The 27,637-nt window shown below is 42.2% G+C and overlaps 2 protein-coding genes across 14 annotated transcripts in view; both read left to right on the top strand.

Annotated features, from left to right (window-relative positions):
• Nucleotides 1-1,815, top strand: part of LOC121856853 (meiotic nuclear division protein 1 homolog) — a 40,890-nt gene extending 39,075 nt beyond the window's left edge. For all 13 annotated transcript variants that reach the window (XM_042352613.1, XM_042352621.1, XM_042352622.1 and 10 more), the window contains one exon: nucleotides 120-1,815. In XM_042352613.1, coding sequence (XP_042208547.1) covers nucleotides 120-254 — 135 coding nt within the window. In that variant the 3' untranslated portion in view covers nucleotides 255-1,815. The remainder of the gene's footprint in view (nucleotides 1-119) is intronic.
• Nucleotides 1,816-12,106: 10,291 nt separating this feature from the next.
• The window catches only part of LOC121856856 (ethanolamine-phosphate phospho-lyase-like), an 80,631-nt gene continuing 65,100 nt past the window's right edge, over nucleotides 12,107-27,637 (top strand). The window contains exon 1 of the mRNA XM_042352628.1: nucleotides 12,107-12,201. Coding sequence (XP_042208562.1) covers nucleotides 12,122-12,201 — 80 coding nt within the window. The 5' untranslated portion in view covers nucleotides 12,107-12,121. The remainder of the gene's footprint in view (nucleotides 12,202-27,637) is intronic.

The raw sequence follows: 27,637 nt of genomic DNA, 5'->3' as shown, positions 1-27,637 counted from the left end.
TATCTAGTTTGTATACAAATGATGTTTGAAGTAGCAAAATTTTTATATAACATAAGCAAGTTAGGTACTGTCCAATATTTTGTATGTATTTAATACAAATTGAAAATTATATTGTACAGATTGCCCAAGTTGCCTGTAATCGCTGGACAGACAACATCTTCGCAATCAAAAGTTGGTGCAAAAACAAATTTTTTATTGAGGAAGAAGTCTTGAACAAACAGTTTAATATCCCTGGAGAATTAGACTACATCTAAGAGTTCTTCAAAGGTGCAACATCCAAATGGATGCGATGCTTGCCTCCTGTCCTAGGAGTCACTGGTTCAAGCCCATGGCATCCCCAGTTCACCCAGCCTTGACAGGGTACCTAACTTTTGAGTTGGGGAAGTGAAGGCAGCTATGTGCAGTGCCATTCAGACTACAGTACCTCCTTGTGTATTGTATTGAAGGCTTGGAGTGCAGTGTGCTCTATCCATGCTGTCCCAAATGAGCTGTCAGGTCTATGGAATATACTTTCACCTTTTGAAGTGGTCCTCATATACTGTATAGCTATTTAATCATAGTTCAAAATTTGATTAATTCATATGGAGTTTGTTAAACATAGGGGGACATAATTTTATTTGGTATATAGTATATTAGCTTTGTTGTAGAACAGGAACAACTTACTGTCGCAAAACATATCTGCTACAACAGCGAGAATGAATAAATGAAAACAAAATGAGATATGGCTGTGATATTCTTGATTCTAGCCAACACATACTGGAGCAGGGGAGGGCGTGTAGGAGTGGGTTAAAAAAATCTAAGGTTGAAAACAGTAAGGAATTACTGCACTCTGTAATTAGTGAAGATAGTGGCAATCAGAATAATTAATAATTTTTATTCTTACACTGTTTCAAGTATTTTCCAGCTATAAGTGCGGGGTACAGGTAGTTGGAATGAGAAGCAAAAACATTCTCCGTTCACTTTCTGTTACAGATGTGCTGTGCTGTAGCATTCCCCTTTCATATCAAATATATCCCTATTTACTCCTGTTGCTTTTCACAACTTACGTATTTGAGTACACGTACAGTACTGTATATTTTAACAAGAATACATGATGGAACATATTAGCGACTTAGTCATAATTATAATTAGTATGATATAGTTTAAGGAATACAGGTAGTATAGTTAAATTTTATCTTCATAAAATTAAACACTACTGCACTTTATGAATTTAAAACCGTAGTTGAACACATTTTTGACACTTTTTTTTTTTCCATAGTTAAGGGGGTAATCAATAGTGTATCTTGATATTTTAGGAGTTGCTTCTCATAACTTTAATGTGATATCACTCCTGGCAAAGCAGTATTGTTAGATCTGGAAGACTGTGCCTTAATTGTGATACAGTTATTAATTATTTAATACTTCTGTTGATTTGAATTTTACAATATAAAATTTAAAACAATATTTTTCATTTATTGTACAGTATCATGTAAGCCTATTTTGTTTAGAAATTATTCACAAAATATTACAGTGTATACAGTAATTCTGTTATGTCTGTGATATTTAGCTTTTCCCAAATTCAGAGCAGAATGTTCAGGTATGCCTGACTTTTGATCTTTCCTTTCATATCCAAAATGTAATAAATGTGATCAAGTTTAGAGCTTAATTGTTCAGAATCTGTTGAGAATGATGAATATCTACTCCTCTCTTGATACAGTACACTACTGTACAGTATATCTTTTACTTTGAGAATTTGAAGTACAGTATTGCCTGTATAATGTACAGTACAGGACCTTTGACTTTTGTAACTAAGTTCCAATAAATGACAATACTGTACTAGTGTAAATTTTTTTCTTTTTGTTGGTATGATGTGTTACCCTTCAGTCTTGTACACAAGGATGTTTAATTACTGCAACCTTTGACCTTTCTAAATGACCAAGAACCTCTAAAAGATAAAAAGTTCAATAACTTCATAGGTGTTGTCTTTTCTCTTAATTGTTGTCTTTTCTCTAAAGGTGGTCAATTTTAATCCTTCCATACACGAGATAAACATAAAGATACTCGGGTGTGCACAACCTCTCATCTCACAGTTTTTGGTACAAAAGACTTTTTAAATCCTCATGACCTTTATCATTACAAATTAACCTATGATTTTCAAAATATATTCAGATTTGGAAATGCAAATTTTATCTGAATTGTAGTTATTCAATCAATCCAGTCTTGAGTACAGCATACCCTTAAAATTCGTGGGTGTTAGGTTCTCAAAATGGCCGCGGATAACATTTGCTGGCCGGGAGGGAGGGTTACATTTTTATTCGTGTGCAAAGAAATATATACTGTACTCCGTTTGTGGCCCTTTGTGACTGTTTCGTTCCTGACGTGAAGAAATTCTGCGAGCAACAGAATGTTCCATTCAACATTCTGTTGCTCCTTGACAACGCACCAGGACACTCGCCACTACTTATGGATCGTCACCCCGACGTAAAAGTGGTCTTCCTTCCTCCCAACACTACGTCATTAATCCAGCCCATGGACCAGGAGTTGATCTGCAATGTGAAAGCTGCATACTCTGCAAAAAAATTTAAGCTCCTGAACGACTGTACCAACACCAAGGATGAGTTGCGTAACCTGGGTGACACCGATAGCGAGAGCAAAAGCGACAAGGACGAGGAACAAGAGGTGGTGATTCAAGAAGTTCTCATTAAGCAGTTTTGGAAAAAATTTAACGTCAAACAAGCTGTGGACTTCTTGGTGGAGGCATGGGATCAGCTGTCTATAGCTACGATTCGTCACACATGGAGGCATGTGTTGCATGGTATACCAGGTGAGAGGCGGAGTCAACCTGTGACTGGTGAGGTTCAGTCTGTGACAGTGGCATTGGACCTTGCAAAAGAAGCTGCGCACAGTATTACAGCTGAAGGCTTTTCCGAGACCACCAACGAAGACATCCTGGAGATGATCATAGATCCTGAAATGACTGCCGACGAGATGTTGGAAGATGATCACGTCAGTGAAGAGGACAATGGTGCGTCAATCCCAGAAGAACACAAGTTAACACATACGGTAGTAATATTAAGGGTGCCATCGAGTGTGCAGAGAAATTGAAGCTCTTCCTTTCCAACGACCATGACGATGACCGCTATGAAGTCTTCCATACCCGGCTGGTGCAGGCTATGGAGCCATACATCAAGGTGTATCAAGACAACATCAACACTAGCCGTCAAAAAAGCATTATCGAGTTCTTCGCCCGCAACCCACCACAGCCAGCCAGAGCCAGTGATAGTGACAGTGAAGGTGACTTTGAGGGATTTGTCAGGGAGGCCCTCACAACTATGATGGAGAGTGATGGTGATTCACCTAGTGGTGGTGATTCACCTGAGGGCCAGTAATCTGCCCTCTGCCTCGGAACCAACCTCCATCCCCTTATGCCAACCCATCTCTTCTACTAACGTAAGTGTTAAACCTAACCTTTAGTTTTCCTAACCTAACCTTTATTTTTCCTAACTTAACCTTTATTGTTCCTAACCTAACCTCTTCTATATTTATTGTGTGTGCATACCATCATAAAGTTAAGATAATATTTTTACTACAACATAGCTTTGTGTCGTCAAAAAGTGGAGTTTGGGGGTCGGGCCAGTCTCTATTGGAATTAATCCCATATGTTCTGTTGTTCACTTTCCGCGGTACTCTATATATATATATATATATATATATATATATATATATATATATATATATATATATATATATATATATATATATATATATATATATATATATATATATATATATATATATATATATATATATATATATATATATATATATATATATATATATATATATATATATCTTGATAAAGATAAATCACACGGGAAAATGGAAACAACGGAGTACCTTAGCTTTCGTCTTTATTCAAGACATCTTCAGAGGCAACTGGATTACATGGACAGAGAGAGGCTTAAATATACAGGGTGACCTAAAAACATGAGGTCAGGTCAAAATGATGACATCCACTAATCCCCACACCAACACACACGTAGAGGAGCTTAAGAGAAGGGTGGTGACGTGACTAGCCAAGTCAGGTCAGAAAAAAGGGACCCACAAAATAACTATCATACATCTAGATCAAAGGTTTTCAAAGCATTTTTAACCTTGGGCCACTGACAAATAAATTTATGTAACATATTATCAGTTTTGAACTGACCATCACTAAGGTTTATTGATTTTAATTCCTTAATCAAACTAGCTTCAACCAGAAGTCTTTCTGTGACACAAGATGATTTGAATACTTCTAAGATTTTTTCCCAAGCAATGGGGTGATTATTATTCCTAACATGAACGAACAAGGCACTGCTTTCAGATGCAGTTCTGATATTATACTTATGTTGTTTGATTCTGAGCTGCAGTGTTTTTCCTGTCTGACCTACATAATTACAATTACATTTGCTACATGTCACCAGTGAATTTCTTATCCCCAAATTAGTGAAAATTGATCCCTTAAAGATGTTTGTATGTCAACTGTTTCAAAAGTTACATACTTCTTAAAATTTCATTGACGACACATAGCGGCCATCTTTGCTTCCCATTATCGGGTTTCTGCAACCAGATGCTTTTTGGAAGATATAGGTACCAACTAACCAAAAATTATAGGAGCAGTTAAATAGAGGGGAGGGGTTCTGGTAGCCTTTTGACTATGAGGGCAAAATTTTTCGAAGTGAGAATTGTGAACTCTTGGAACAACCTACCAGAGAGTGTTGTGACGGCACCGAGTGTGATCTGTTTCAAGACCAGATTTGACCCAACACTGGAGCAGGTTCAGGTACATTCAGGAGCCAGTTCATGCCCAGTATACTTGCCAACAATGCATAACAGACGTGACCGACCACCCAATGGCGAAGAGGACAAAAGTAAAAAAGTAAAGTAGGTTAGGTTACGTTACATTGTTATGTTACGTTAGACTAAAGATATCTTTGCAGACCTCACGCTACAGTACCACCTTTGGATGTTATGTAGTTGTAATATAAATCATAAGAGCTTGTAAAGAATAGTGCTAATGCCCACAGCACATGATGACATGAGGGTCTCTTGACTGCCTGATAGGGTTAACACATCTTCACCACTGCTTTTGTTCAGTCATTGGTATAATTAAAATTACATAAGTATTATAAGTGATCATGTCTTGACTCTTATCTTATCACTATCCATTTTAAAAGATTTTGCGAGAATAAAATTTAAAAGAATGAGTGACTGCTTTTCTGGATGTAAAAGGTATGTGAGGCAGTTGTCCCAGCATGACAGGGGCCTAGCAAGACAGGTGACCCAACATTGTTTGTATAGGTACATCTCAGTCCCACAGTGATCACTGACTTACCCATATACAATTTACTCGGTTTATTTAAGTATGTGTCCAGTCTAGTGGTGTAAGGTACCCGACAGCCCTCCAGGCCACCTGCCACACATGGACGATACACATTTCCTTTTTAATGAGAATGCAGATTATTCTTGAGTGACACATACCCCGTACTTGCGTAACTCATGCAGTGTTCCCGTGTTACCACGTTTTTTCTTACGATATCCTACATTGCAAAGAATGTGTGTGTGTCGGACTCAAAGGATACAGAAACACCAATAAATATTCCAACACTATATTTTCTAAGCTTGTAACACAGAATGTGAAGTGTAAGCAGTGTGGAGAGTGACCAGGAGTAGGTAGAAGACCTGATTACTGCTGCTGCCTGGTGATGTTTATTACTTGAAGGTCAGATCCCAGTGACCTCGTGGCGGGATCCACCTCGTCATCTTTTAATTTTATGATGACAGGATGCTGGTCTGTCCAATTTCCTGAGCTCTGGTGGGTCCATTTGTATCAGCTTACTTTGTTGTTTAGCCACACGCTGGTGGTTGTTTGAAGTCTGTTAAAGATTGTGTTGTGGTATTGAGTGTAAAGACCTGCTGTGACCCACCCCCTCTCCCCCCCAGCATACTGTACACAGGTGAGCCAAGGAAGTGTGTAGGATGCTGAGCAGGGCTCCCACTTTTGGAGAAAATTTCGTAGTTCGGGAAACTTGAGTGGATTTAGGGAAAATTCTAGGGAAATGGAAATTTTTTGGGAAATTGCGGGAATTTTTTTTATTATGAAAAGGAATATGCTGATTTCAACGGAGTGTCGATGGGGGATTTTTTCCAAAGACTACAATACCTGTACCATTAAGTTTAGCAGTGGTTAGTGAATTAAATACTTATTACAAAATAATGTATTTTTCATTATAAAGGTTTGACTTAATGTGAGCCATTTTTTTTCTAAAACAATACAGTTCTCCACAGTGCCGGATTTAGACCTGTGGAGGCCCATGGGCAGCATCTTTGTGGGGGCCCCCCTCATTATAACTACCCAAGAGGGTGGGCTGGCGAGTGAAGCGAACCTAAACATCTGGGAGTTCCGGGGGGCGCTGTAAGCCCCCCGGGAAATTTTTGAAATTTGAACACTTCTTTGGAGAATTTTGAAGCCATACACAGTTATATTGAGGAAATTAGAACATTGAGAAATTTTTAATTAACTGTATATTTATTGATAGTGTACAAATTCCCATGAATTTTAAAGAATGAAATAAAAATAATCCAAATGAATAAACAAATAAATAAAATATTGTAATATGTGGAGGCCCCTGGGCAGCTGCCCACTTTGCCCACTCCTGAATCCGGCCCTGGTTCTCCATTACAAGTAATTTACTAATTTACTGCTGCATAATAATAATTAAATTAAGATTTTTATTTTCGGGAAATCTTATTCATTCTCGGAAAATTTTTACGTTAGTTTGGGGAATTGAAGGTATTTCTTTGTGGGAGCCCTGATGCCGAGTAGCCCCTCTCTCTCAACAATAGCGAGGGTCTGTTTATAATAAGGCTTGCCTGTGTATTACGTTCAAAATCAAGATGACTCGACCAATTTGTCAACATGTACTGTAGGTCGCCGCCACCTACTAGGTATAAAGAACCTTAAAGTGAAGCGGTAGTAGTGCCCGGGGCCACCTCCTCCATACAGTTTATGTCCCACAGGTGGTCTGATGTGACGTGACAGCTTTAACGGGTGGATAAGACAGTGTGGGGTTATGGTATATTGGTTTGCACTCAGGATGGGATGGAGAAAGGAAACTCACAATGTGCTCACTGTATACATATTGTATTGGATGTACAATGCAGCTTGTTGCTGGGTAGGCAGCATGGTAACAAGCGTTGAGTAGAGAGAGCTGGTTGGTGAGGGTGCCCAGAGGAGGACACGCAGCTTGAGGGACGCCAAGGTCGACGGCGGGAGCGGGAGCCTCCAGGCTGGCGCGGAGGAGGTGTTGCTTGCTGGTGGCCGTGGGTAGAAAAAGAGGGTGGTCACAGAGGTGTCAGGTCTTATAAGGCGAGGGTAGGCGTGGGTTGATAGTTGACCCCCGCTCCGTCAGGCGGCGCTGGAGGCGTAGGCTGGGGAATTCGAGAAGGTTCGGTTACTCAGCGACAAACGGCGCTTGTAGGGGAGGAATCTACTACAACAGTGCCTAACATGCAGACCAGTAGAAAGCATCACGTTATAACTTGAAATTTTTTCGACTGTATAGTGTTAAAATGTTAAGACTTGTTTCTAGTTAGAGAGCTTTTAAACTCAGTGATTCCCTTATTTCTGTAAAATTTTCTTGACATGGGTGTAGTAGTGTGTTTTCCCCCAACCAGCGACACTAACTGGCCATGTGCTCACCCATCGGACCCGTCCTCTCTACGCCAACTGGTCAACAGAAGAGACTGAGATATTATGTGTTTGTTAGTGTACAAGAGCAGCCTTGCTCTACCCTTTGAGGCAGTACCTTAGGCCCGAGACAATCCTGTTTACGCAAGTAAATACCTACGTCTACATGTGTGTGTGTGTGTATATATGTATGTAAATCAAGTAACTCGGCATTATACTGTATATGTTAGGGTCAGAAAACGAATTCATTCACTGAGCGAATAAAACCAACCACGTAGTGTGGACACAACAAAACAACCAGAAAACTGAATTTTGCGTCCTGGATTTTTTCCCAATAGCCGCAATGCTTTCTGGACGGTCTAGAAATTCCTCTAACCTAACCTAACCTATAGTGAAATCTAACTTCCTGGTTATTTTTCTGTATACACAATGCCTTGTGGTCGTTTATTTTCGCTCAGTCAGCAAATACGTTCTTTGAGCCTAATATATACAGTATATACAACACTGGTTCAAACTAATGTCAGTAGTCCTCAAGCGAAGGTGTGATGAGTCAGCTTATAGCGTGAAGGCAAGTCTCTAACATCTGGTTTTAGTAAATGGTGTCTATGGTGGGCAAACTCTTCATTAAATATCACTTCCTTAGTTCTGAGGATCTCAGTCCCCCCCCTTCCCCCAGTGTGTCTCCTCCTCAGACGATCTTCATGTGTCAAGTGTTTCAGCTCAAGCATCAGTTGCGTTGGCCTCCCCTGAACATCAGTTACACGGTCCGACTAATTACCCAAATGTAGCCACAATGAAGTCAAATAATGGTCCTACATGAATAAATCTGACTGCCAACCACCTCTCGACTCATATTTGGTGTCACAAAGTCGCAAAAAATTGGAAAACTTAATTTAAACTGAGTTGGGTTAGGTTAGGTACATGCACTCGATCTATTAACTCAGATTAAATTAAGTTTACCAATTTTTTGTGACTTCGTGACACCAAATACTAGTCGAGGTGGGGTTAGGTTAGGTACATGCACGCGATCTATTAACTCAGATTAAATTAAGTTTTCCAATTTTTTTTTTGTGACATCAAATACTAGTCGAGAAGTGATTGGCAGTCCGATTTATTCATGTAGTACCATTATGCGGCTACATTTGGGTACATTTGGGTAATTAGTCGGACCCTCAGTTACATGATTGTCTTTCAACTTGTGAGGGCAACATAATGCATCAGCGTACTCTTAATGTGGCCATCTCAGGGTCTTGCACAACCGTCTTAAGTTTTCTGTTAATAGATGAATAATTGCTTGAGCAGGCGCATCATTTGGTTTGCCATACAGTATAAACTTTCTCGTGTTATCTTTTGTTACACCAATGTTCTTTCATTCACCACGCCTAATTCCTTCTCCTTCTTTTTAATCTTTAATTGGTTGCTCATTTTCGTTTATCAAGTAATATGTTGTTCCACAATTTCTTTCTTCCGTCCTGCCACTAGTCATCACCTTACATTTATGTGGCTGAAGCGTGAGTAAAGCGTGTCCCACCACTTGTGTAGTGTCGTTATCCGGGATTGTTTCTGGTCTTGCACGCGATCTATTAACTCAGATTAAAGTAAGTTTTCCAAGTTTTTGTGACTTTCTGACACCAAATACTCGTCGAGAAGTGATTGGCAGTCCGATTTATTCATCTAGGACCATTATTTGACTTCATTCCGGCTACATTTGGGTAATTAGTCGGACCCCTGGAGGAGGCTCACGCCTGACTCCAGCTCAATAGCCTCTTCTCTACTCAGACGGTGGCTGTGTGTGGCGGATATTTGTGCCCTATAATTATATACTTATTGTTGATTTTTCCAGTATTTATCTAATTTTGTTTCAAACTTTTCCACCGTCTCCACATTCACTACCCACTCAGGTAACCTGTAGGGGTATCGAGATATTAATGTTGTCTAGCACTCAGGATGGAAGGAAACTCTAATGTGGTTTTCTTGTATAATATATAAGTTATATGATAGACAGTCTGGTGCTGGAGGTGCTGTGTGGTGAGGGGCTGCTTGGTAGAGACGTGCGGTGAGTAGCGTGTTGAAGGAGGTAGATGTGCAGGAGCTTCGTTAGAGATGTTGCCTGTTGCTGGCCTCTTGGTTGAATGAAATGTTAACAGCGTGGAGCTTGGTGGAGGAGATGTTGCATGTTCAGGAAAATGGGCAGAATGAGAGTTGGTTGGTGAGGAAGCTCAGAGAAGGACATGCTCGCTGGCGGGAGCGAGGACCGCCAGGCAGGCGGAGGAGATGCGAGGGTCGCCAGGCAGCGGCAGAGGAGGAGGTGTTGCTTGTTCAAGAAGATTGGTCAGACTCATTCTCAATGGAGAGACAGAGCTTATATACCCCGCAGCAGCCGCTATGAGTCATGTGGGAAAACCCGAGAAGTAGCCGGTGAATAGTTCCGTTGCTAAGATACGGTAACATCTGGGGACAGCTCTCGCTTGGTTGCTAGGGGAGGCGGCACATTGGAATGCGATACGCAGTTTGTAGGGGAGACGTCCACTACAAACCCATTCCAGTTGTTGACAACCCTACTCGTGAACGAGTGTCTTCTGAGATTTAGCCTCGCTCTTGTTTTGTAGATCTTCTTTGAGTTCCCCCGGGTAGTGTCAGCCTCCCTCATCTGGAACATTCCTGCTGTACATGCCTGGTCATATATGCCACACACTATCTTGTATGTTTCCACTTGGTCCCCACGAGATTTTCTGTAAGCTTGTGTCGGTAACTGTAATTTCCTTAGTCTTTCCTCATAAGATAAATCCTTGATCTGTGGTACTAATTTGGTAGCCCTCCTCTGTACATTCTCTACTGCTTCAATATCCTCAATGAGATATGGGCACCAAACTTGATTAGCATACTCAAGGTGTGGCTTAACCAGAGCAGTGTACAGAGCCTTGAATATAGGTGCATCCAGATGAACAAAAGTTCTTCTAATAATGCCCACTATTTTATTAGCCTTGTTGATTTTCTCAGCTAGATGGTCAGAACACGTCAGCTTATCATCGATGACTACCTCTATATCCTTTTCTACAGTGGTCTTCTTGATCGTGGTGTACATGTGATATCCATGGTCAGCAACTTTTGTTCTTCCTATCCTCATGTATTTACTTTTTTCTGGGTGAAAGTTCAGCATCCACTTCTCAGTCCATCCCCTGATCCCATCCAGGTCCTCCTGCAGCATGTCACAATCCTCATCTCGTTCTATTTTCCTAAAAATCTTTGTGTCAGCCTTAGCCAAGAGGATGAAGTGTAAAGTGGCACGAAGGATTACATTCTAGGAGCTATGACTCAATGAGCAATTTATTTCACCAAGTTGTATCGAGTATATCTCTTTCAACTCTTGTGTATTGTTATTTATTAACTATAGTCAGTCACGAGGGCTTGTTCTGTTGGATGTGACCCGCACTGGTGGCCTCCCGGGAAATGACGTCATCCCGGTTGTTTGTGGGACTAAACCTCGCACTGAGTTACTTTTACTTTTAAACTTTTATACTCTTCATCACTAATCGGTTCGAGGGTTTATGTTTTCTCTGGCTAGGCTTCCTGGGAAACTAAATTTTATAGAAACAGATTTTTCTTGTTTAACGGCGCCGAGAGCATTAGGTATCCTCCTCCCAGCCGTTTTGTGCAAGAATGACCCTGTCTCCTGAGAACGCTTTTCAAGTCGTCAGTCTCTGGACATGACCCCCATTATTTCATCTGTGCCTCACGTGAGCCCTCCCTCCTGGCGAGAAGCCCAGCCTCTTTAACAATCAAGAGTGCCAGCTGTCCCGCACCTGCCACGCTGTACTGTACCACTTGGTGTACAGCTTCCCACAACTCACCCAGAAACCACATTATCAATGTAAAGAAATTTTTTGTCTTTTGTCGTTTAGTATAATCCAACCAGACAATGTATTTATGTGTAGTTTAAATACTTTTAAAGTGAGGTTTGCCTCCTTATGATGCGTATTATTTCTAGCCGCCTTCAAAACTTGTTCCTCAAAGTTGGTTCGGTGGTTAAGTTACTGGAGTTCAATACCTAATGCATTTCGTAGGTATCTTGATGACAGGCGAACAGTAAGGCAGTCACAGTCTAGACTAGATTGTGATTTGTGTACTCTCGGCCTTTTGTACTGTCCTCTGTACTTGGCCATGTATACACTCCACTTTTCCTGTCCCAGAGAATGATGTTTTTACAGTGTGAGCAGCATCAGATTACAATATAATCAGGGTTGCTTCCTTGTCAACACAGGCGCCACTCACTGACACACACACACACACACACACACACACACACAGCTGGTTCATGCTGTATTTAGCTCACTTATCTATTTAAAGTTTTAGAAGAGGTGTTGGTGGTATACTGCAGTGGTAACGCGCATATCTCTCACTGCAGACGTGGGGATGGTGTTGTACCGTGACACTACCAAACTTTGCAGCAGGTTTCTTCCGAGTACTCCGATTTTCTCCTGTACTAACACTGGGTAATAAAGGTCATAACAAAATGACAGACAACCGACTGAACAGTTGATAAATTGTGGAGACTGTAAATAAAAAAAAAAAGAGTACGTTGTGTGTAGCTGTGACCGGAGTGTAATGTTTATTTATACCCGTACCCGCATCTGTGTCCCCATTTAAGAGAGCGTTGGGTTATGTGTTCACTAGTGTGGTCAGTGCTCTAGGTTGTCGGTGTCTGTTTGTCATTAAAAAGATTCAGAAAGTAAATACCAGACTAATCCCATAATTGTGAGTCGTAGCTTGAAACTGGTTTACTTCAGTGTTAAGAGGAAGATTAAGTACTAAGTGTGTGTGTGTGTGTGTATGTATGTGTGTGAAGACGTCTAAAATGTGTTTATGGGTTAAATTGCCTTAAAATATCAATTTCATGTCAACTTTGAACCTTGCTCTTAAAACAATTCAGGATATGCTGGACCTGAAACCTCCTGCGTTCAGGCAGGCAGGCAGGAGGGAGGGGGGGGGGGTAAACGGCAGTTGCCACCACAGGGCTTACGGTTTGTTACTGTTGGGTATACTGGTTTATTTATATTTTGTTGACGTATGTTAAGCTTTGATTTACCATATGCCATTAAATACCATTTGGCCATTAAGAATGTTTCTGGACAAATGAATTTAATACCCTGTAAGATAACCAACCGTCCAAAACTTTGCTTTGTTTCCTGTCCTGTCGCAGTTGTTAATCCCAGGCTCGTCAGCGACAAACGGCGTTTGTAGGGGAGGAATCCACTACACTACAGTAGGTTGTTTCCATCCTTCAGACGGCCATCAGTAAATATCTTTCGTTTTGTTTCTGGTATGGAAAAAAAAACTTCTAATCTGTGCGTTCTGGCTCTAGAGGCTAGACCACTCCTGTCGTTGCCTCGCCCTCACAAACTCCCAAGTTGCACTTCCCTCCTTCACTGACGCCATTTTTTTTAATGGGGACTAGCCTGTTGCGTACTGGATGTGTGGCCAGAAGATATCCCAGACTCAGGACGAGGTAGGAGAAAAACTCACAATTGCGTTTTCTTTATATATTGTAAGTACAGTGCAGTGCTAGGGAGATGCCGTGAGGTGAGAAACTTCCTCAGAAGACACGTTGGGTGAGTAGTGTGTTGAAGGGAGTAGCTGTGCAGGAGCTTCGTTATAAGAGGTGTTGCGTGTCGCTGGCCTCCAAGTTGAATTCCCACACGGCGAGAATAGGGGCTTATATACACGTCCAGCGGACGTGAAACGGAAGTAAGTTGTCGGTGTCGACACCCCCCCCCCTCCCCCATGTCTAGATTGGCCAGAGAAACTTGCGCAACTCTAGACGACTACGCTTGGCAGAACTCCGTTGCTATGGGACACGGCTAGGCTGTTGTAGTGGAGAGTAACCACTACAAGCCCACCCGGGCACAGGTCACTGACCCACATCGGGGCCTGGGGGGCGAAAATTTAATAATAATAATAATAATGATGATAATAATACAAATAATAATAATAATAATAATAATAATTCATAGTAAATTAAATTTATAATAAAAGATACAAAAATTTAAAATAAAATAATAAATTAATAATGATAATAATAACACTAATAATAATAATATTAAAGAAAGAAAAAAATGAAAAAAGATCAAAAGTGAGAAACAATATATGTACTGTATGTTTTGTTAATAGCAAGAGAAACAAATGAGACCCTGCAATTGTGTGTAAATGAGGCAGAAAGTCAGATGAGCAACCTGGGACTAGGTCACAATTTTTGTGATGCCATATGGCAGCAGGGTCTACCATTAGACATTACATTATGCTTCCAATATCTTCCCAGGCGGTAGTACCTCCCTGTTTGGTAGCTGCCTACTACCTGCTAAGCTTGATTGTTTCATCACTCTCTGTAACCAACAACGACTCTTCATCCAACCTTGACACCACCTTCCTGTGGATACCTTCCCACGCTGCCCTTAGAGAAAATAACGAGATGGACCCGAGTAGCCATATCACGTACAATAGTAAACCATAGTCGATGTAGACCTCGGACTCTGGCGTAACACTGCCACACAGGTGCAGCTGTGTCTGGGAGGGACTACAAGACCTCCTTAATGCTGTGTGAGTCCGAGTAGTTTCTTATTATAAATATTTTTTTTTTATTGGTGGCCAGTTTATTAGCCCCGTTGTTCCTGATGACTTTGTGCTTCATGGGTTCAGTGTTAACAAGGAAGAAATCGGAGTAGCAGGAGAAAACCTGCATTGATAGGGAGTCACACTTGAGTACTGGTGTACTATTGACTTGTAGTATAATGTATTATGACAAGTGCTGCAGCACACCCTCTCTGTGGATTCCATACACTTAGCACCCGACTCTGATGTACTGTAGATGACTTTCAAAATGAACACCGCGACTCCTGTTGCCTTGTCAAAATCCTTCGTCCCTCGTGTCATATCTCCAACAAAATTGTAAAGATACTTTTTTGGAGCGAGTACACATATCTGGTGGGTGGTGTCAGTCTGTGTGTGTGTCACCCTTGGCCTGATACTGTACAGTATTTGTGTCAAGGTTCCAACCACTTGTGTCTCAACTCTTACATAATTATTATTATATTAAAAGTCGTCAACACAGCGTCATTAAGTAATTAAGAATCAACAAGGAGTGTTGAGATAAACATAGCCTTGGCTGATGCAGAAGAAAGTAGAAAAATAAATATGCGTATTGTTATAGGGGTCCGACTAATTTCCCAAATGTACCCAAATGTGACTTTATGACACCAAATAATAATCGAGAAGTGATTCACAGCCCGATTTACGCTTGTAGGACCATCATTTGACTTCATTGCGACTACATTTGGGTTCATTTGGGTAATTACTCACTCCATCGGTACAAGCACGCGATCTATTAATTCAGTTTAAATTAAGTTTTCCAATTTTTTGTGACTTTTTGACACCAAATACTAGTCGAGAAGTGATTGGCAGTCCGCTTTATTCATGTAGGACCATTATTTGACTTCATTGCGGCTACATTTGGGTAATTAGTCGGACCGTTGTTTTATAGGACACATACCAGAGGGGCGTTGTGCCTCCCTCACTACAGCGCCGACCCACCATGGTAGTACTACAACTGCCAACAAGATGATTTATTCGACGAAACTGAATACAACTACAGAATTCATGAGTGTCCTCGCGCAAGTTAATGACATCCTGGTGGCTAAGAATGAAGGAGGAGGAGGAGGGGGGGGGGGGGGGAGTTGCACAAGACAGTGCTGTGTTGAAATGTAGTGAGGGTTAACACTCCCCAGGCAGCTAGCCACCTTGAGCCAGTGGTCGCCTCTTGACATCACTCACGCGTAGCAACACACTAAGTGTGCCAATTAAGTAAACACAATCTTCAAAAAGGCAACGTAAGTTTTGTTTCTGTTATTATTAGTACGTTTATGGTATGTAGTTGAGAGTTGTGCAAGACAGCGGGCTTTTGTAACGTATACATTAGTTACTCAATAAATTGTTATCGTAAGACTTGATTAGATAAAAATACTATCCGTGTCCTTGGTAAGCCTTCCTGCTGGGCGTGTGTTTTACAGATGACTGGCAACACTACATGATCACTATCAATATCTTTACTTTATATAAAAGCATATTAAACAAATATATTGGCCCTCAAAATGAACCAGTTGTGCGTTTTGATGTAAGGTGAATCTACAGTATGTGAGGTAACAAGGAGCAGCAGGTAAGCTAGTTAGATATTAACGTGTCATTACATGTGACAATAATTAAGACTTCTCGGGATAGCGTAAGTCATCATAACATACTGTATGTTGTGTCAGTTGTATTGCTGATCTTAAGCAAAATTTTAGTTATCCTGATTATTAGAGATGACATTGTGACTAGTGATTCAATAAGAAATTTTGCTGGAGTGAATGTAATTTCTTAATCGTGTTATTTCGAACACCGACTACATTTTCGTTGTACCGTTGATACGAAGGCTCCCGGCAATCTGCTTTCTTTTTGCCATGCTTTGCCTACTATTTTTTTTTCATATTTCTACTTTCCTACATTATTTTGCTATTTTTAGTTACTTTTCCTACTTTTATCTGATATATCTACTACTTATCTCATACTTTGTTGAGAATTTACTATTCAGAGTGCACAACTTCTGTTGTCTTTTATATAGATTACTTAAGTGTTCACGACTAAGGCATTGTCGAGGAACAGTAAAGCACACTGTCTGTTAGAGCCTTGTAGCTAAGGGCACCGTCCCCTGGATTAGATTAGATTGCCCCTGAGGGAGCTAGTTTATTGGGCACCCCCTTACATCCTGTGCAAGGTGAAGCGCAGAAGTGTTTACAGCGCCCATCTGGGAAGCATGCGGATTTCATGCTTGCCTTTATGACTCGTGCATTAAGGGCGTAAAAGCCTGAAGGGTCATGGGTTTTGTCAACAAGCTACATAAAGTGACAGAATGATGAATGTGTGGGGGGGAAATTCCTGGTACAATCTATCTGTTTATGGCAAAGTGTGGTAGGTCCCTAATAATATCAAGTGCCAGGCCATAGACATTGACAATACATACCTTTTAGTGTGATTGTGATGGCGTGTACGTCGGTAGTGTCGGCTTCAAGGGGGACGCCGAGAGGTTGGTAGGGGGACGTCCTTCTTGGCATAGATACATAGTCCACTAGCATGTCTGCATGGTGGTCAATTGATGTGGAGAACTGGAGTGGATGGGCCCTAGGTGCCGGCATGCCGGTGGGGAACGGGGAGCCAGGGGTGGTGTCCTCGGGTCCATGAGCGGACGGTGGGTGGACGGGGGTAGCCGGGCACACCGGGGCAGACTCGGTACTGTAGTGTGGACGCCAACAGTGATGCCAGGCGGCAGTGGAGTAGGCCGTGAGCATGAGGGGCACATAGGGGGGGCTACCAGGTTGTGTCAAACCAGAAGAGGGGGGTGACTGGGTGGCAGCTGGAGGCAGGGGTAGTCTGTGTAGGTTGGAGATGGCGGTACAGAGTGTATTAAAGAGTCTTTCAATACAAGTGGTAAATTCGTGTAAGAGGCATATGATCTGTGTCGTGTCACCGGAGGGGGGGTTGTGGGGGGGCACCGGTGGGAGCACAAGGCCTGACAGCGTCAGAGTAGAGACGGGGAGGAGGCCCAGTAGTAGTTGAGTTAGGATACGGCTGGGGCTGCTGTGTTGCAGCTAGGCAGGGGCAGGTGTTGTTAAAGAAGGCGTTGCTGAAGACAGAGAGGACGTAGAGGGATGTGGCTCGGTAGGCTGGGGGGGGAGGTTGAGGTTGACGCAGCCTTTGGGGAGGCTTTTCTCCTGGGACAGGCGGACGTTTGGGGCATTGTCGTGAGTCAGCATTGTGCCAGCCACCACAATTATAACACCTGGGGTCAACAACATAGCCCACACCACCCCCATTGAGGTGGTCTTTGATTTTTTGGGCACAGTCTGAGGAGTGGTGGTTACGTGAACAGAAGTGACATCTGGGACGATCACGTCGGCAGCAGGCGGTGAAGGTGTGACCCCAGTGGGAGCAGATGACACAAAAAGCAGGCCCGGGGTGATATGGTTCTGCATACAGTGGAGGTAGGACTGGGTGGGACTCAACAGTGGTTGGGCACTCCCTCCCCTTCCATTTAACTATGACAGCTGCTTGTGGGGTCTTCCCTCGGTAGTGTCGATGTATACTGAGTATACGTGGATTAAAGTTATTCAAGTTACGAGCATCTTCGACCTCAGCATATAGGGGGAACTGTTTAACTAGGATGTGGCAACATTCCGCTGCGTCAGCAGGTGGAGGCACGAGGACAACCCCGTCAAATCCAACAGTACTGAGTGTTTCATAGACCTTGGGTGTCTGACACTTGATAAAGTTACGGTTCTTACCTTTTCGGAATTGAATGGTGAGACCGTGTTGTCTCCAATACTCTGTTGTCCAATTAAACCGTTCCTCGACGGTTTTCAAAAAGTCCTTGGGGAAGTGCAGATGCAATTTACTTGGTTGGTTGGCAGAGGGGTGGGTGTCGAGGGGAGAATCGCTGCCCTTGGCGTTGCCACTCCGGCAAGTGTTTCCCATAGAAACATTACTGTCACCCTTGCAGGGTGTGGGATGCACTATGACTATCCGTCTCAGAAATGTCTGTATCCATGAGAGAGGGGACACCTCTTCTGGGGCGCTTACGTCGACCCCGCCCCCCATCGCTGGCAACACTTGCCAGCGAAGGGGTAGGTAGAGACTGAGGTGGCCTTTGTGTGTCGATCAGGACAGGGCACCTATGGGCACACGTCTGTCCTCTTACGTGGTAATACGGAATATATATATATATATATATATATATATATATATATATATATATATATATATATATATATATATATATATATATATATATATATATATATATCTTTTTCTTTCCTTTTTTTTTTGGGGGGGGATTGCCCTCTATTAGCAGCCGTTATCTAGCACCTTAACTCTCATAACTGTTGTGGTGGAGTATAATAATAATAATAATAATAATTGACGGTTTTATTGAAAAAGTTCTGCAGCGAAGGCTGAAAATATACATTGGACATAAATGACTTATTACATACATTGGTGGTTTAACAAAAGCCTTCATTAGAGAAAGGTAAAGGAACATACAGTGAACATACAGATTAATGTAGGTGTTGAACAGCAAACTCATAGTGTAGTAACTCCCTCCCAGATGGTGTTAGGAGGAACTCACGTGGTGTAGTAACTCCCTCCCAGATGGTGTTAGGAGGAACTCACGTGGTGTAGTAGTTCCCTCAGATGGTGTTATGAGGGACCTGGCGTGGTGTAGTAATTCCCTCGCAGATGGTGTTATGAGGGGCCTCACGTGGTGTAGTAATTCCCTCACAGATGGTGTTATGAGGGACCTCACGTGGTGTAGTAATTCCCTCACAGATGGTGTTATGAGGGGCCTCACGTGGTGTAGTAATTCCCTCACAGATGGTGTTATGAGGGGCCTCACGTGGTGTAGTAATTCCCTCACAGATGGTGTTATGAGGGGCCTCACGTGGTGTAGTAATTCCCTCACAGATGGTGTTATGAGGGGCCTCACGTGGTGTAGTAACTCCTTCACATATGGTGTTATGAGGGGCCTCACGTGGTGTAGTAATTCCCTCACAGATGGTGTTATATGAGTGAGGTGTGGTTCCAGGCCTTCCTATCGTAGACGGATTAACACATCGCTGGTAGTTGGGTCTCACTGGCCGTTATCACTGGGTACCTGGGACCTCACTGTGTGAAAGGTCAACTTGGGTACCACTGTTACTGTTGAGTTGTTCTCACTGACTTAAGCACTGTTCACCACTGTTCACCTCTGTTTAACACTGGTTCCATTTCTTTCCAAAATGAAATAGTAACTTCTGGCGTGAACTTGTTGATATTCCGGTGGGGAGGAGGGTTCAGGGGAGGGGGTTGGTATGGGCCAACATAACAGTTGACCTGGCTGCTCCGAGAGGAGCGCCAGGTACGTCTTGACCCTTCCGTGGTCAAGGATGTAGTGTGACAGACAGGTGTTGGGGAAGAAGTCACCCCTGGTTACAGTTGCGCTGTAACTGTATTTTATTTGCAATGTGCTTTGTAAACAACATTTTAAATTGTTGTTTAAGATGTTAAGTACCATCCGTATAAAGAGTTCGTTACTCTTGTAAGCCAGTGGGTGTCGATTGTTCCTTCTTTATGTAAACTTAACCTCTGTTCTCCAAGCTGTTCTGTCACGTTTCATGCCCGAGAGACTTAAGGCCCTATATATTGAGGGATAGGAGATAAATGTGCTTGATATATGTATTAAAGTATTGCTCGTATTTTACATGCATGGGAAATGAGAATACAGTATTCATTGTTTAGTTGTAGAATATTATAGTGGTTATAAAACAACTCCGGTTGTCCGACAAGAATTGCCATGTCAGACAATTTTATATTCTCCGAGAAATATTTTATATTTTCAGTTTTTACTGATTTCTACCAGATAAACAATTCAAGTACTTGAGATATTATTAAGAGAGCCAAGGATCTAGGCTTTACCAAGCTGTCTCTCCACATGCGTTACTACATCACCTGCGTTAAGCAGGTGTATATCGCAATCAGATCTGCCGTGGGTGAGTGTGGCATGTGCACTACACCTGTGTCATGTACAGGTGTCCATGCACACTTGATTACCGCCGCTACGTGTTACAGCCTGGTGGGGTCGTGTCTCCTAAGATACATATTGTGTATGAGTATATGTACACGTATGCAATTCCTTTGTCAGCCCGTGTGTGCATGTGTTTGTGTTTACATACGAGAATGAAAAATCTATCCCGTGCATTTGCGTGTCTGAGAGAGAGAGAGAGAGGAAGGGGAAGGTCGGGAGTGCTGGAGAGAGAGAGAGAGGGGGGGGTAGGTAGTGCTAGAGAGAGAGGGGGGGTAGTGCTGGCGAAAGCGAGGAAGGTAGTGCTGGGGAGAGAGAGGGGGAGGTAGGTAGTGCTGGAGAGAGAGAAGGAGAGAGGTTGGAGAAGGGTAATGGAGGAGAGAAGGTCAGTTCTGTGATTAGTGGGTGGATCCTCTCGAGAGGGGAAGGTTGTTGGACTGGGGAGCGTGGGGAGACGAGAGAATGGTGGGGAAAATAGCAAGGTGGGGGAGAAAGATCCAGGTTTAAAATGTAATATTGCAGGTGAAATTAATTATGATTTATCTATTGACAGCAAATATCTATATCTTGTCATGTCTCTATTCATGAAGACCTTTTTGTGTAAGATTTTATGTCCAATGGTTCGAAGGTTCACTAGTTCTGTGGACCACTGACCCCATCTCCAACACTAATCGAGCAAACGTTTTTAGTCCTATGATTAACTTGTTCTAAAATTGACACAACGGCTGACTTATTCTAATCTTCAGGCGTCTTCAAGTTGACTTCTAAAATTCAGTGGACCCTTTGTATGCCACTGGTGTTTCTCGTAGACAAATTTATACCGTATATTTATACCGTAAAAACTCACCCAAAATTAAACAGAGCAAGTATTTCCCTTTTCCTCTTGTCAGTCTTGCCTTGTAACACATTAAGGGTATAAGCAGCGATTATGGTAGACCTTAAAACTAATGACTGAAACCGCTGAACTAGTAGACCTTTGGATTCGTAGAACTTGGAAAGAGTGAACTCCTCTCCCTCACCTCTCACATAAGAAACATAAGAAAATAAGGAGTCTGCAATAGGCCGGTTGGCCTGTGCATGGCAGCTCCTGTTGAGAGTTACTACCACTCTCTATCCTCCATGAATCTATCCAGCCTCCTTTTGAAACTTCCAACGTTCCAGCACTTACTACAAAGTTGCTAAGCTTGTTCCACTCTCCCACCACCCTATTTGTGAACCAGTTCCTTCCTATCTCACCTCCTAAACCTAAACTTATCCAACTTAAATCCGTTGCTCCAAGTCCTGGGGAGTGAATACACTGGTTGATTACAAGTTATTGATAATTTTTACAATGGTTGGGACTAGGCTGTTTTTATAGCGATCAGTTCGTGCTCGTATGGGCTGGATGCGGTTGTGGTGTCTAGCAATTCTCGGTCGAGGGATCTCGGGTGGTAGTAGGAGCCGGTGTCGAGGATGGTGCAGAAGCTTCTCACCAAATTTGCAGATGAGGTCGTGGTGATGGTCAGAAAGAGCCAAGAGGGTCAGTGTGTTGAGCACTTCTTGATATGTGGAGTAGGAAAGGGAGAGAATAATCTTGCATGCCCTTTTTTGCACTTTTTCTAGGTATTTACTTTGTGTGGCATTTAGGGAGGAGGACCAGGTAGGGGAGGCATAGTTGAACTTGGGAAATATGAATGTGTGTGTGTGTGTGTAGTCTTTTGAATGTTATGTGGATGTTCGTGTGACAGTCATGTGATGGTGACAACACCAGATACCAGCGTCGCCACTATAGTCACCGTCACCATATTGTGCTTGAGACAGGCAGGTCACATGTGTGTGGGGCCCCCATGGAGACAGCCACCTGTGGCAGCCACGGTAAACAAGGCGGACGGACTGCTCCTGGATACTACACCTGCATGTTGTTGTTGTTGTGATGTGTTATCTACCCCCCGCGGTGTGGAGTGCATCACTGCCACTCACTGGTTTTATCTAGTTTGGTGGTGATGGATAACACCCCAAAGGTCCTGGTGTCTCACATATCTCTAAATGTTTCTCGATGTAGTAGTTAGCAGGAGGGACAGTGAGATGATACAGAAGATTAGGAAATTCACTTTCAATTGTTGTTATTTATTAGAGTTTAGCTAACTCTTTAACTCCCTCGTTATAGACATATTTATAGGTATGGAAGGTGTCGTGAGAGTCTTTATAACACTGTAAACACTCCACTATTTTTTTATATCTTGCACTTGCTAGTTCCATCGGTGGATAAATGTGTGTGTGCCTTGGCTCCCACCTGTCACACTAAAGACATAGATGAGATCCAATTTTGGGTCAGATGTGCGTCTCAGACTTTTGGTAGACTGCGTTCTCATGTCTTCAGTTGTAGGGAACTGAAACTATCGACAAAGCTACACGTCTAATGTGCAGTAGTCTTCCCAAGCCTGCTGTATGGCAGCGAGATATGGGTCACATACAGGCGAGAACTATAAGGCTTTCATCAATGTAGTGTACTGGATGTTCCATCTTCCGAGTCTACAGGGAAGACAAGGGGACAGACACCCAGTACTGTGGGAGCATCGAGGCTAACATTATCCTGACCATCTACCAATACAAGTACTAACTCATGTTAACTTTATATTCAATGTTCAACACGTAAATAATTTACCACAATAATCACATCCACTGAGCTGTGTTGTGGATGACACAGTCGTGGAAATTATTAATGTATTTTTCTCCTTGAAGACCAACTGTGTGGCGTCATGACTTTCTCATTCTGAGAATATCCAGTATCGTAATTTCATATTAATTTTCCAGTACTTTTTTTCTGAAGTTGTAAACACACAATGTGCTTTTGTAATGATAATTTAGATCTTCGTGAAACATCCATAGGAATGTTATTAACAAGGTGACACGTACTCTCTCGGGTAAGCTTTGAGTACAAGATAAAGATAAGTGACAGAATGTGGCTCACATGCGGCAGTGTTCCCTTACAAATTCTTGGCCACGACCAGCTCCCCTTTTTAAATCCCGGCCACTCCCATGTATATATTCCAGAACTACTGAAATACCAGGATCTTTTGCTCCTTATTACTGAGGTTCTAGACTTCTGGATTCTAAGACAATGTTCTGATTAGGGTTTCCTGTTTTGGGGGTTTCTTAGCATCCCGGGATTTGGGACAAACCAGGATATTTCCAGGGATCCCGGGATTTCCCGCATCAGGTGATATTTGTACTAACTAATGACGGATCATAACACTGGTGGACCATCCCCTGCACTTTATCACTGAATTGCACTTTCTACATTTTGATGATTCCTCAGTTTTCAGTCTATCAAAATATTGCCATGCATATGACTCGCTATACCGTAATGACTCGGCCTTAGTTTCGGAAAATCACCTGAAAAAAATAACACAAAGTATGCACTATGTTAATTTATCATATCAGTCACATGTCCGTACTCTGTATCATGCAAGCCAAGATACACCATTATATCATGGCTTTTGGCATCATATACAGACAGATTACTCGACAGTCAACACACCTATGCACTCTGCAGGGAGATCAACACTACTAAGGCCAGTACCCAAGCAAGACGTGGTGAAGGCCAGAAGTGTACGGGAACGGTACGCGTCACTTCTGTCAAACTCGCTCTACCCCCCCCCCTCTCTCTCTCTCTCTCTCATGCGTTTTTGTATTTTACATAGTGTAAATCAGAGATTAGGAATAACAATAAGAATCCCGGAATTTGAACCAAATTCCCGGGAAAAAAAACACAACCACTTACGCCCGTTGTGTTCGTCAATGTATCAGAATATGCTCAAATCCTCTTTCAATCAAATTCTATTTTTTTATCAACTTTAATAATACAAGAAAAAGTAACAGTCCATCATCTAGCTGTGCAATACCTCCCCTAATCTCAGGTCTCTGGGGTTAACGAATGGAAGCCTCTCCTCCAAGTCGTCCCGGGGGGTGAATTCGTCTCTGGCCAGACTCGGCGCCACTGCTGTAATTAGTGGGAAAAAAATCATTCATATGTGAGACTATCCGAGGGTAATTATGTCTAGTTTTAATCATATAGCAACTGAGTCTTAAGTTACATGATAGTTGGTCACGTGTTTTTCAAGAGGTGAATGAAAGAATGAATTTAAATGATAGAACTTTAGATTTGGAAGGACAGGTAAACATCGATTCGTAGAGGTGCAAATGAATGGAAGATCGTGGTGACGTACTTTGGGGGGAAAATTAAGTATAATTCCCCCGATCATCAAACATACTATACAGGCTCTATTGACACTACAGTAATTACCCCCACTGACACATACAGTAGATCACTGCGGCGTAATTTTTGCATTTTACATCTAAACCAACATGTTACAGCTGCAGCACATCAGCGGGGTAATTTCTTAGTCACTTTTCTTCACAGGGTCATATTGAGCCTCACGTCCTGCTATGGTTACAACATAATACAACACGTTATATAAACCAAATATCGTGTGAGTGGTGAGGTAATAACACAGCCACCTCCCCAACAGACAGCACTTAGCGAAACAAATGTACAAGCAGGCGGGAGCCTATGTCTTAACACAACTCTTTTTATTTGCCGAGTTGGAAGATTTGGAAAGATTTAGATTTATATTTGTCCCAAGGGACTAGTTTATTGTATACTCCTTACGCCCTATACTAGGGAAGTACGTGGAGTGCCTGAGGGCTTGTGTTACCAAGTTACATGTAGTCAAGGAAGGATAAGTGTACAGAGGGAAGAGGAACCATGTGATGGTGACAGCTGGGGGCCTGTAGGAGGAGGTTTTGGGACATGCCAGGGTATGAGAGTCGGGTCGCCCACAAAGTTTACATGTCGTGCGGCCATGCTCCGGGTTATCCATAGACGCCCACACTGAGGGGTTACAGAAGGTAGTGAGAACCTTATGAATGAAGTTATTAACTTCGGAAATAAACCAACAGCACTGAGAATCAAGATACAGAGGGTGAACTTTGCAGCACTTGGGTAGTATTGCTGTCTTCCCTTGTGTTTTCCAGGGAAGGAACTTGATGTAGAAATCTCTATTAATAATGGGAACTATTGAGATCATCATAAGTGTTACTGTGTACTCGATACTTGGTTTGGAAACTGACAAGCTCTGTTAACCCTTCGTATCTTGCTCCCTCTTATCCTCTGTAGTGAGAGTTAAATGAGGTGCTGGAGATAAAGCTTCCTCTTACCCCAGCGTGAACCCTACAGGTGTGGACAAGAGAATTGGTGTGACGTAGACAGTGTAGTACTTGGCGACTCCTCACTCCCTCCCTCCTTTGATGGTACTGACGACATATGTACTTCTCCAGCCTAGCTTTCTTGCTTCCCTCTTGACCTCTCCTCCCAATAGTCGGTCCTCACACAGTTCTCTCAGTTCTCACACACCCACACTATCACAGTCCATCACTGTACAAGATGTAGTCAGCATTCTTCTGTAATTAACCCTCCTGTCATGTCATTCATTAGTGTACGTATTAAGCTGTCGTGGTGTGTTTATATCTCTGACACACCAAGATTCAGTGATAAGGATTATTGCGCCCTTGACAGAGGGATTTTGTTACATAAGAACATAAGAAAGTGGGATACTGCAGGAGGCCGACTGGCCCATACAGGGCAGATCCCTTTCACACCCATCCCAGCACTTCCATGTGCCTATCCAACTTCGTCTTGAAGCTTCCTAGCGTCCCCGATCCTACTATAGCACTCGGTAGCCTATTCCACATATTCACAACTCTATTACCAAACCAGTGCTTGCCTATATCCTTTCTGAATCGGAATTTATCTAATTTAAAGCCATTTGTTCTAGTTATTTCGTTATTACTGTAGCTACATATATTGTGTTGAGTCTCTACAACTGTGAATATTTTATTGTAATGGGTGATTTTAATGGAAAAGCTGGAAGGGGAAATAAGTAATCCACAGATACAAGCGTAATACCTTGACTGATTGATAGTTAGGTTCAGTGATGATCAAAGACACAGTTGGTGTCCCTGAGAATAGCCCCGGGTAGTGGTGCCTCAACCTCCAAGAGCCAGAGCCGTGTCCACCCGACTACGGGTCCTCTGTTTATGATGACAGTGATAGTGAGAGTGTATTTACAGGGTGGTAGTAATGGAGGTGCATTGACATTATGGTGGCGGTGTGGGGTTAATGGTGGCATGCAGGTCACGTGTGACAGGCGGTGTACAGCAGTGGTGATAAAGCCTGAGTGGGTCTGGGACTAATCAACAGATGCTCTTAACAGCTCGTCAATAGTTTGATAGATAACAGAAAGTTGAGGAGCGCCTCATTCATCACATTTTACTATTCATAATTATACCAACATAAATACAGTGCTGAAGTGTGTGATCCTTAAATAAAGATTAGCATGAAGACAACAAGGTTATGAGTATCAAAACTGGCGGTATAAAAATTTGATTAATATTTATATCTCTTTTTTTTAAGTCTATTGTTGAATTTATATACATGTCACTGAGGATATTTTTGGGTGTTCAATCTACTCAGTTTACGGGTTGAGGTGCAGGTGTGGCCTCTCTTGGTGTCGCTGCCGCGGTTCCTTTGATATGAAGAAGTGTTATCTGGCCCCCTGAGAGGGTTGAACTACCGACATACTGTGCACAGTGAGTTAAAAATGGAAGCTATTTTCTTATCTCTGCCATTGTTGTTATTTTCCAGAGAATGGATAAAAAAGAAAGATGAATTATTTTATTTTTTTCGTATTACAGTTTAATTATTCATATCCATTAAAAATCCCGGGAAAACTCTACCTGAACCTGAGGCGTGACGTCATCATCAGACGCCCTGCGAGTACTTTACCTTTCCTTCAGCACAATTGAAGATCAAGTTCTTGTTTCATCTATTTACAGCATAAATTTGTGCGGGAGTAAAAAATATGTTTTACACCTTAAAAATGTTATAGATAATTATGTAGCATTAACCTCATCCATACCTCCTATTGCAGCCGGATAGCCTCATGGTCCATTTCTACACACTATATCCTATGAAAAACTAATGATTTAATTACTATGATTTATTAGAGTATTTGAATGGATGTTTTTAATTTAGGTGACTGTTGATTATCACATCCTTCGAAATCAAGAGGTTATCAGGGCTTGGTCCGTGCACTACACCTTACAGTACCTATTCTAACCAAGCCAGCGTAGGTTAACCAAACGTAATTTTTAAAGTCAACCATAACATAAAATACACGTTCTCTCTCGTTTGGGGGTTCGGTTGAGTTTCTCGAGAATCATTCAATTCTTGCCCATGACAAGATACAACG

The sequence above is a fragment of the Homarus americanus genome, unplaced genomic scaffold (genome assembly GCF_018991925.1).
Source record: "Homarus americanus isolate GMGI-L3 unplaced genomic scaffold, GMGI_Hamer_2.0 scaffold50705, whole genome shotgun sequence".
In the NCBI taxonomy this organism is placed as follows: domain Eukaryota; kingdom Metazoa; phylum Arthropoda; class Malacostraca; order Decapoda; family Nephropidae; genus Homarus; species Homarus americanus.
This window is presented reverse-complemented; position numbering and strand designations above follow the sequence as displayed.